Below are 11,470 nucleotides of genomic sequence, written 5' to 3'. Positions count from 1 at the left end.
GTTCTTCACATGTTTCTTCTTCATTTCTCTATCCAATGCAATCTAGGATAATCTGTGAATCTTTGAATACTTCCTTGTTTGCACCAGAATTGGAAATGCTGCATTTTTTTGATTCCTCCAAGAGGCTACCACATTCCAATTGTCTCTGTCAACCCATGTGCCTCTGTCAGCTTATGAATTGTCACTGTCAACTGCTATTGAACTTAGCATCCGTTGAAGCTTTCATCCGTTGATGGCTTTATTCGTTGATGCTTTATCAGTTGAAGCTTTATCCGTTGATGCATTAGCAGTTGAAGCTTTATCCGTTGATGCACTCATCCGTTGATGGATGTTATCCGTTGAAGCTTTAGAGACATCCGTTGAAGTTTTGTTTCTCATCCGTTGAAGGCCTTTAATCTATCAGTTGATACTACTTCATTTATACAAAATTACAAGGTATGAAATATTTATAATTAGCCCTCCTATTTGCATATCCACTAATAGTCAACATGACTTATAATTTCCCACAACATCTAAGAATTATAACTTAAATACTAGAACTGAAATGTGCTACAATACTAAACTTATTTCTAAGTAAAGCTACTCCATCAACGGATAGCCAGATTTGTCTTATCCGTTGAGGCTACAAACACTAGATTTCTACTTAAGTGTTTTGTTTAACTTATCATCAAACTAATACACATATTCCTAACATTGTACACTTACTTTATACATATATAAATATATTATGTGTATTTAATAGTAGAAAATGTTCTATAATCATCGTTAAAACGGTAGGGGCAACAAAAAAATTCAAAAAATCCAATATTCGTCCGAAATATCTGCATTCGTATCCAAGAAAAAACGGATATTATCCGTATCCGAAATAAAACGGATATTATCCGTATTCGAATCCGATGATTATGGATGCGGATACTGATATAAGCATATCCATAACCGAATTATCCGTTTGACAGCCCTTTGCCAAGACGCTAAAAAGGATATGTTTCTAGCTATGTTGTGTTTTTTTATATAAAAAATTAAGACTGTAAAATCAACTGTTTGAACAAAGAGGATGCGAATGCAAGTGCAAGTGCAAGTGCAATAATATGAAAAGGCAATTTTTCCTATTAACGCATGACAATGTATGAAAAAATGCTCAACTTTTTTCTTACTTTTAGACTTCTAGTTACTGTTCTTCCAAGATCAAGGCTAGTTCAGATCCACTAAAATATTATTTAATTAATTAATAGTGACAAAGTATAAGCAGAACAAAAAAGAGATTAATTCAATGTATCTATAGACCGCTAGTCAGGATAACTTAGGTAAATTCCTTATTAAACTCTTAAATAAAAAATATATCCCAGCATCCACCATTCAGAAAGGTCCCAGACAAGTGATACAGAGATGCAGACAAACAATACAATGTTGTCTTAGAGAAGTATACAATAATCATGCACCTACAAAGTCAAATTAGTGCTTCCAGGAAACAGGGTAATGTGTTCATCGTCCAAGCAACGCAACACGGTCCTTTTGAACTGCCTGTGACAAATTGATATCAAAAAGCTCACACCTAATAGGCATCTCCATTTCATAGAAAGGATTTTTGAGAACATAGTCTGTGTATAGTTCATAGATATACTTTAACAGACTCTCCATATTTTGCGTTCCAGGTTCAGCAACTACAAAGAACTTCGTTCCTGTAGAGGACAAAAGTTGAAATTTTGTAAAAAATAAATTCAGTTCCTGTTTTTTCAAACTAAATTTAAAATATTTTCATTACTAAGTACATATTCTTGAAAAATATGTTTAACCAGCAACTACAACTTAATAAAGACAGTTTGGGTAGGTTACATTCGCACAAATTTAGTCAGAGGTCTGCTGCCCTGCTGCCTTAACTACATTAGATTAAATCAAGTCCATGCGCCGATAAGTCTCATTAACCGTAATTCTTTTACAGTTGAAGCTAAAGATATAACTGTATAATTGTTACATATTTCCCACGCCCTACTTTCAATGGCTCATAGTACGAAGACTGTTACTTGTTAGATTTGCCTGATTGGCCGAGTACGTACCTAGTCCCCAATTACATAGTTCTGCTAAGATTTTCATTATTGGTTTAATCATTCAAATCATGTGGTTGTTTCATTCAAAGAAAAAAGTTTCATATTTGTCTACTGGTAGTAAAACCGATTGTTGTGGTTATGCCAGGGTGGATAAGGTGGATGGTTTTTTGACTGCTATGGCAGTGGCTTTCGGTATAGATGAGTCCTTCATGTGTTAATTTTTGAGGTGGATAGACAGGGAGGATGATGCAGAATGAGGATAAACCTAATGATAAAACCTGATTATGGTAATCATATTTAAAATTCACAGTCTCGAAGGAGTTTGTAGAATAAAACCTTTGTACAATCTTGAGTTGTTATATTTACCATGCCATTTTAAGTTGTTATAAGCTAAACATAAGCCATTCAATATATGGCTTATGTTTTAGGCTATATATTCTTTTTATAGGAGTGAAAAGTGTCAAAATCGATGTCTGGACAATTTTAAAAACTGGGAGAAACCTGAACTCTTGATAATTTGATGCAGGACAATGATTAAAGTAAAGGAATAACAATTTAACATATAGATATGGTAAATTAATCACAGAAAACGAACAAGTGATCCAACCGCAAAAAATTAGCTACCCTTTACCAGAAGAAGAGAAGAATTGGTATCAATCGCAACCCTAAGAAGATAAACAAATCAATATCACTGAATTATACAAATCTTTAGACCATAAAAAAATTGGGTAGGATATAATACGTATCTCCGAGGTGGAGGTGGAGTATAGCCTTACCTCGATAAGAGCCCTTAGCAGCTGGACAAACCCATATCTTTTCCGAGCTTTGACTGCTCCTGTCTTTTCATCGAGACTTTTCTATATATTTAGGGTTTTTACTTTGGTTTGTGATCAGAAAAAAAAAGCTCGCAACCTCACACTCCCTGCTTCCACCCCACTTTGCTATTTGTGTTGCATGATAAGAAAGGTTCACGACCTCACACCAGTACGCCCCTCTTGCACCTCCACCACCACCTCGCTACGTGACACATTCAGAGTTTTTCTCTGTCTGGGCTATAAAGAAGAAGCAATAGAAGCTTTAACTAGATCAAGTAACGGTATACTACCCATTACTTGCACCCCACAACTCCCCATTAAATATCTCTCTTCCTTAGAGCAGCTAAATGGGAAGGGCTGTTCAGAGATTCTTTGATATTTTGGCTTTAAAGAAGAAGAAATAGAAGCTATAATTAGAAGAGTTAAAAGAAATAATGGGCATTTGTCTCCCACTGCATAGGAACCAGGTAATAGCTTTTTGTGTATGTTGTATTCCCAATAGTAAGTGTCAACGGGGAGTACTGGTGTGAAGTTGCTAATCTTTCTTATCATACGACCCACAGAAAAGTGGGGTGGAGGTGGGGAGTGTGAGGTTATGAGTTTTTTTTCTTCCGATCACAAATCAAAGTAAAAACCCTAATAATATAAAGAAAAGTCTCGGTGAAAAGACAGGAGCAGAAGCATGGAAAAAATATGGGTTGTCCAGCTGCTCGAGACTCATACCAAGGTAAGGCTATACTCAACTAATCTTTTTCAATATCAATAATATTGGTCTCATTTGATTACAACAAGTCAACAATCCATCCATAATTATAAGAATCCTAAACAATATTTCCTAATTTAAATATAACTCTAAGAGATAATTATTCCTAATTAAATAAATTTACATCCTTATTAAGATAATAAACTAATTCTAGAATACTACAACTAATGGGCTTCCAAATCCTAGATATTGTTCCCAAATATATAGAGAGAAGTAGAGAGGAAATATGCTTTTTTTGGAGACAGCAACAAGCCTTGTGCTGAAGAGGTCAAATCTAGGGGTAGACGTGATTTAAATTATTTGAACAATTGATCGTACTTCTGAGTTGCGGACGGGAGTTGTAGCCTAGCCTCTATAACTTAGTTGGGAAGTATCTTCATCTTGGTAATATTCTTTATCGTATTTTCCTCTTATTGTATATCACTATGTATGAACTTGTTGGTTGTAATGACTGTTGTTATACTTTTTAGGTATTCTTTCGTCCTCATTTATCATAATAAGAACAAAAAGGGTGGAAACCTCACAAGTTAATTTTTATCCTTCACACTCCAGTCTCCATATATGAATTCTTTATTCCTGTGTTTTTAGTTTCCATTATTGCTCTAGTTAATTCTAGTTTGTTGGTTTTGCCAGTTAAAATATTTATAGTGACCATTGTTTTGTTTCTGGTTGATTATCTTGGAGTGGATTGTTTGCATGTATCAGATATACTACTCAGTCTCAACAAATGTACTAAACCAGAAAGCAGATGACAAGATAACTTCGACATGATGAAAATATGTTCACTTAAACGGAAACGACAAATTCAACAATACCATATACCAGAACAAAAGGCAAAAGAAAGTACCAGTAAGAGACTGGAAACAATGAAGATCAAAAGTATCCGCCTCGAGAAGTTCAATCCCTGTGCATCCTGTAACTGGCGATAGCTGCTGAGAAATTGCATGCATGGAGTGCCACAGACTAGCTAATCTCAAGCTGTCATTCGTATCCATACGTCCCGCAGAGCCATAATCCTAAAAAAGAATTATTCCCAACACAACAAAAACTTTTTTCCTCAATACTTACAAAAATCATAAAAGGGATAAAAATCAAAGTCATCACTCGATACTCGTTGCAAAAATGACTAAATTTTGTCACAAATTTGAAGATTTGTATCAAATTAGTCAACTACGCTGTCAAATTTTCTATCAAATTAGTCATTAATCTACTTGATACAAATTTTCGAAAATAGTAACTAAGTTGAATCATTTTTGCATTGAGTGATCAATTTGATACATTTAGATACAATTGTTAAACATAGCATAACCAAAGGCATTACTTATGAAATAAAGCTTCAACTATGCCTTATTCATCGAAAAAAGAAAAAGAAATGTACCTTGTAGTAAATGAGACCGCCGGATTTATTGATAATGTAAAGACTGTAAATCGCAGGCATTTTGCAAGGTAATGCAGCTTTTTACCACGAAACTATTTAGTGAAACCTGGGGTGAGGCATAAAGGGGCAACGAATTATAAATGAGATTAAAACGCAGCAACAATATTATCGTAATTGGATAAATTATTAGATTACTAAAATACATCAACAATTCAGACTAAAGATTAACAAACAAATATATACACACAATAATTAATTGACGATTTGAAAATCTATGATTTAGAAACAGTCAAAGCCTCCAAGAGAGAAATCAGTAGTAAAGAAACATAGAACATGTATAGAGATCTGTATAAGTGTGGGTATATAGAAAAGGGGGTTCGTCGGAGCTGACCTGAAGAAGAATCGCCCAGGTGGGATCGGCCAGAACAGAGTACTCAATTGCTTATTTTGGCCTTTCAAGCTTTATTTATTTAATCTTTTCTTGTTATTTTAGATACCTCTGCCTCTTAGGCCTTACTCATATTTTGGAAATATTATGGGTTTATTATTCATTTGTTTGGGACCATAGTAAGTCGTAAAACGGATAATTTGGAATGAATTTGTTTATATTCGCATCCTGATTCGAATTTTAATATTTTTATTTGAATTCGAATCTCAAAATTTATATCCGTGTATATATCTGAATATAAGAATTTTAAAAAAATAATATTTGCATCTTCATTAAATTTTCACTCAGATTTCTTATTTTTATACTAAACTAGATTAGTTCCCGGATAGATACCCGATTATATTTTAATTATTTTCTGAAAAATTATTTTAAAATAGCTTAATTTGAATATATATTAATACAAAATTTTTGAAACATAATAATGAGAATAAAATAATATTAAAAATATACAAACTTAAAAAAAATATTACCCAAATTACAAATATTGATTATCAACTTTTTATTAATATAAAAATATAATAATGAATATTTGTGTAAATAAAATTAATTTTGAATAATATAAAATTAGTGAAGGAAATGGAATTATTGAAAATTATTAATTTAAAAATATTAAAATTATTGTAAATTTTAAAGGAGAGCTTGACACATAAGCGATGATGATGTCATATGTACTTTATTTTAGTATAATATATATATATAACATATATATATATATATATATTCACAATAAAGCAAAAAAATAGTAAAAAGAATAAAATCGTTTTTAAAAGTTAAGTTAAGAACCAAAGTGATTTAAGTCAATTTCAATTATTGGTAAATTATAAGGGAAAAGAGAATTAAAACCATAATAGAAAATTTTCCTTTTGGCGCATTTCAAATTCAAAATTTTTAAATATTAAATTAAAAATCCAACCATACCGATATAAATATCATGTAACAATAAATAAGTATGCAAATTTTGAAATAATTTTATTATTCGGATCAATCACATTATAACGGAAAACAATCGTTCAATCTATACCGTTAACTTTATATAAGAAAATAATCATCATAAAAACAGTACTACAACACTTGAATTTGCATGAAATTTTTTATATTATTAGGTTTTGACTTAATCTTCACTGGTTGGATCGTAAAAAATTATTCGATAAATATATTTTTAGACCCCGTTAATAAAAAAGTTTTTTATTGTAGCGTGTAAAAATTCCAAGCCCCGTAAGGAAAAATGATAGATTATTAATTTTTATATTTTTTGTTATTTGTATAATCTTCTGACTTATTTCAATAAAAATATTATAAATTGTGTATAAGTAAATTGGAATTTATTCTCAACAGAATAGACAGTTTAAAAAATAGTAAGGACAAATTAGTCACATGAACAATAGAGTTGGAAATATGTAAAAATTTATCTAAGAAATTAAACCAAAATATATAATTTATACCATATTATTATTGTCAAAACTGATATAATTCGTAAAAGATAATATTATGAAATTATAAAGTATAAAATATTAAAATACAATTTAAAAATTATAGAGAATTAAAAAAATCATAATTCACCCAGAATTATAAATAATAAAATTGTGTTATAAAAATTTTTTTAGTTAAAAGCCCAGCGTGAATAGAAGTTTTATCGGGTCAATCTTTAAAATAGTTTCAAATGTCCGACCAACCATTTGTATATTTGTAGTGTACTCTTTGACACTTTTCTTACCATTCCCAATATTTTTCCATTCAGATAATTTTTACTAACATATTTTTTTAAACTTTTTCACGGGTCACATTTGTGTTGTGCACAACTTCATTTTGAATAAAACTGCTTTTTAACTTTCCTAATTCGCCTAATTTTATTTATTTTTTTGATATATACCAATGGCTATAGACCCAAAAAAACCCAATGAACGAAGGCCCAACCTCCAGACGGATTCTTGCCCGCCAAACGGAAAACCCGAAGGCCCAATATTTCATCCTAGTGTTGGAAGACTATCAGAACCAAAACGCCATCCTTTTCCTCCTCAGAATAAAAAATGGAAAGCATTGGGGGTTACAAAGACTCCCGAAGTGATGATCAACCAAGCGAACCAAAAAGTACGACTACTCGAGGTCTGCCAACGACTGAAGGAATAACAGAAATGATGGTAAGAAAGAGCCAGATCGTGGTGCCGAACGACGTCGAGATAAAGATTCGGCTGTGTTCACTCTCTTGAACGCGCCAATCTCCAAGATTCTTCACGAGATCAAAGGGAAGTCGGGGTTCGTTCGGCTAGCTAAAATGAAGGTTCCAAATCATAAGAAGAATCCTGATAAGTACCGTGACTACCATAGAGACAAAGGGCACAACACTAGTAAATGCTACCACCTTAAGAAGTTAATTGAGTAAATGATCAAAGAAGGCGAACTAAACCAGTTCGTCTGAGATCTGAGAGACAAACTGGGACCGAACGATGATCAGAGGGACGAGCCCGAGAGAGAAGAGTCAGAAAGAAGATATCGAATTAAGGGTGAGGTGAGGACAATAATAGGGGGGCAGTGTGTTGGACCGAGACAGTAAGACTGCAAAGAAAAAGTAAGCCCGACAAGTGTACAATTGATACCAGTTTGGACTGGCGAAGCAACATGAGCTCATGACATTTAACATCGAGGACTATGATGATGTGATTCTCCCTCATGAAGATCCTCTCATTATTAATCTTTTCATTAGGCAGAATAAAATTTGGAAGGTACCGGTTGACACTAGAAGTTCGGCAAATATCTTATTCTACAAAACATATTGTAAGATGAACCTGGCGGGCGAACAACTGGAGCACTGTAATGAAGCACCTTTCTACGCCTTCGGCGAGCATCCAATTTAATTTGAAGGTACGATCACCCTGCCAGTACTCCTTGGTAAAATATCTTACATTGTTGAGAAGTAGGTGAAATTTTATGTGGTTCGGATCAAGAGTCCGTACAACGCAATCATGGGACGACCTTTTCTGGCCACTTTCGAAGTAATTGAATCCATTCCCCACCTCAAACTGAAACTCCCAATGGAGAAGGGGTAGGCAAAATGAGGGGTGACCAAAAGACCGCCCATATAATCATGCTGGAAGATCTTTAACATGACCAATCTTATGAAAAACCAGATGAAACTGGAAAAAGAAAGTGGGTTGAGGTCGAACCAAGTGGCGCCATACAGACCCTTAACATTGAGTTGGAAAATTTTGGGGCAGACCTGTCATGTCCAATAGTCGAACCAGCTGCATAAATCGAAGAGGTCGAATTGTACGCTGATCATTCGGGTAAAATGGTGCGTATTGGGTAAAACATTTAAGCAAATTTGAAAGAGAAGGTTATTGCCGTTGTTCGGCAGTACCACTATGTGTTCGCCTGGAGACTAGAAGACATGCCTAGTTTGGACCTCTAGACAGCTAAGCATTGCCTTAATGTGCAGCCCGAGGCCAAACCAGTCAAATAGAAGAAAAGAACTTTCGCAGCCGAGCGACATAAAGTTATCGAAGCCGAATTGGAGAAGCTGTTAGAGACCAAGTTTATAGAAGAAATCGAGTATCCCGACTGGCTGGCTAACATGGTAGTGGTCAAAAAATCTAATGGGAAGTGGAGAATATGCGTGGACTACACGGATCTCAACAAGGTTTGCCCGAAGGACAACTATCCTCTTCCCAGCATCGTCCAACTGATAGCCACCGCAGCTGGATACCAGGTTTTTACTTCTCTTGATATATTTTCTGAATATCACCACATTGCTATGAACAGTAAGAATGTGTCTAAGACAACGTTTGTAACCCCGAGGGAACCTATACATACATCAAAATGCCCTTCGGACTTAAGAACGCTGGAGCCACATTCTAGAGGATGGTGAACTATGTGTTTAAGGAACATATTAGGAGAAACATGGAAGCTTATGATAAGTGGCATTTTATACCACTTAGAACGTCTTAAAATGGCTTAAATTGGTGTCTTGAAATCAAGTATTTTGTGTATTTGACGCGTTTTTCTAGTGTTTATGCATTTCAGGATATTAGTTGCATTTCGGAGGAGGAATCATCAAGAATAAGCCTTGGCACGTGTTCACCATTGTGAGAGGAAGAGAACGGGCAGATTACGGCGAAGGAACGGAGCAAACTGGGAATTTTTCCAGTAGGGTCCTGCGCGCCCGCGCAGCAATGCTGAGCGGCCGCGCAGCAACCTTGCGCGCCCGCGCAGAAATGCTGAGCGGCCGCGCAGGGTCGGGGGAAAAAGCTGAATTATTTTAGACTTCTACTTCTGTTTGGCTTCCAACTTCTATGTAATCTGAGTTTTATGGGACTATTATATAAGTAGATTTGAGACGTTTTCATAGAGGATAAGAAGGAGATTATGTTTTAGATTGTGTTTTTGCGCAAGAAGCGAAGGAGATAAGGAAGAAGACCGATTTAGCACACTGCAGCGAAGAGGAAGCATATATTCTTGTGATTCTTGTTTTGTTGTAACGTTGGATGCTAGTTTTCTTGCTTTGACTTATTTACTCTTGTGACGTACTCTGTTTTAATATAATTAGTTTAGTTATTATTTTCTTGTGTTATTTATCATGATTTCATATGAACCCATGATGGCAATAAGTTCTATTATGGGCTAATCGTGATCATGGGGTTGCAACGGATTTATTATGAAATTCTTTAGTTAATTGTTTAATACTTTAGTGTGTGATGATTGCATGATATCTAGTACTGGTTGTGCGTATTTGTCTTATGTGCGTCGCGAACATATAAGATAGGGTGTTAATCTCTTGTGAAGCGACGGTGGATCTTGAGATTTAGAACTTGCCATGCTAGCATAGGTTCATGTACGTTGTGCATGATTAGTGGGTAACTCTAACAGTTTTATTTGCCCTATGTAATCAAAAGGAATAACTTGTGTTTAAATCGTTGTGTTGTCAATTTCTGTAGACATATAGGAACTCAACATAATTGATGACTATTCAACTTCTATCTTAATTGTGGATGCTTGGTAGAATGGTATTAGTACAATGAAAATTGGCTTTTATCAGTTTCGTGTTATTCGATTAATGTCATCACTGTCGCATGCTAAAGGTAATAACAATGGCTATAGAAGGAAGTAATAATGAAGTTGTGATCTCATGAGTGTTTTATTATTGATAATTTGAAGTGTTAGTTAAGTAGTTAATTATAGTTAATATTTAATCAACAATTTTAAGTGTTATCTTAACATTGAGAAGTAATCATACATTGGTGAGTGAGTTTAATTAGACAAAAACTTAGTCTGAGTCTCTGAGGGAACGAACTAGAAAGTATTCTACATTACTTGCGAACGCGTATACTTGCGTGAATATTAGTGCGTGATTTCACCCTAACAAGTTTTTGGCGCCGCTGCCGGGGACTCGGCGTATTTGTTTAGTTTATGTACTTGCCATCATTGGTCATTAGGACTCAGTGATTAGGACGTAGTAGTTACTTACTCTTTTCGGTTGTATTTCAGGTACTTTAGCAAGCGTTTATGCAAACTCGTTCTCGTGCTCGCAAGAGGACTTTAGATACAGCTGAGGAGACAGACGAAGTTCTTGATATTCCGGAGAAGTTAGATTTTGAGGATTCGGATTCAGGAACTGAGCAGAAAGAACCAATAAACATGGGAGATCGTATTGTTCAAGCTGATCCAGCTCTTATGGATTTTTCTCGGCCTAAAATTGATGACATTCAGTCAAGCATCCTTCATCCGGCTATTCAAGCTAACACCTTTGAAATCAAGCCGGGCACTATTCAGATGGTGCAGAATTCTGTTTCTTTTGGAGGAGCGGCAACTGAAGACCCCAACATGCACATAAGGAATTTTGTCGAGATCTGCAGCACTTTTAAGTATAATGGCGTGACTGATGAGGCTATCAAGTTGAGGCTTTTCCCATTCTCACTGAGGGATAAGGCTTAAGACTGGTTACATTCTGAACCAGTTGGGTCCATCACTACGTGGCAAGATCTTGCGCAAAAGTTTCTGGTGAAGTTTTATCCAATGGAAAAGACTGCT

General features: G+C 34.8%; 1 protein-coding gene across 1 annotated transcript; it reads right to left on the bottom strand.

Annotated features, from left to right (window-relative positions):
- Positions 1-1,290: 1,290 nt before the first annotated feature.
- On the bottom strand, positions 1,291-5,546 carry LOC141673621 (uncharacterized). Its single transcript, XM_074480374.1, has 4 exons — positions 5,393-5,546; positions 5,002-5,107; positions 4,471-4,639; positions 1,291-1,679 (listed from the first exon to the last, which is right to left on the bottom strand). Exons 2-4 carry the CDS (start codon positions 5,059-5,061, stop codon positions 1,483-1,485), a joined length of 426 nt encoding a protein of 141 aa, XP_074336475.1. The 5' UTR covers positions 5,062-5,107; positions 5,393-5,546; the 3' UTR covers positions 1,291-1,482.
- Between the last annotated feature and the right edge of the window lie 5,924 nt (positions 5,547-11,470).

This window comes from Apium graveolens, chromosome 7 (assembly GCF_009905375.1).
Source record: "Apium graveolens cultivar Ventura chromosome 7, ASM990537v1, whole genome shotgun sequence".
NCBI lineage: Eukaryota > Viridiplantae > Streptophyta > Magnoliopsida > Apiales > Apiaceae > Apium > Apium graveolens.
The sequence above is the reverse complement of the archived record's forward strand: the minus strand, read 5'-3'. Positions and strand labels throughout refer to the sequence as shown.

Bases quoted from the DNA above. Each gene is read 5' to 3' on its own strand.
- LOC141673621 (XM_074480374.1), bottom strand. From the start codon at position 5,061: ATGCCTGCGATTTACAGTCTTTACATTATCAATAAATCCGGCGGTCTC. The intron at 4,640-5,001 runs GTACATTTCTTT...ATTCTTTTTTAG, and splicing joins GCGGTCTCATTTACTACAAG to GATTATGGCTCTGCGGGACG. The intron at 1,680-4,470 runs GTACTTTCTTTT...TGTCCTCTACAG, and splicing joins TTGTTTCCAGTCTCTTACTG to GAACGAAGTTCTTTGTAGTT.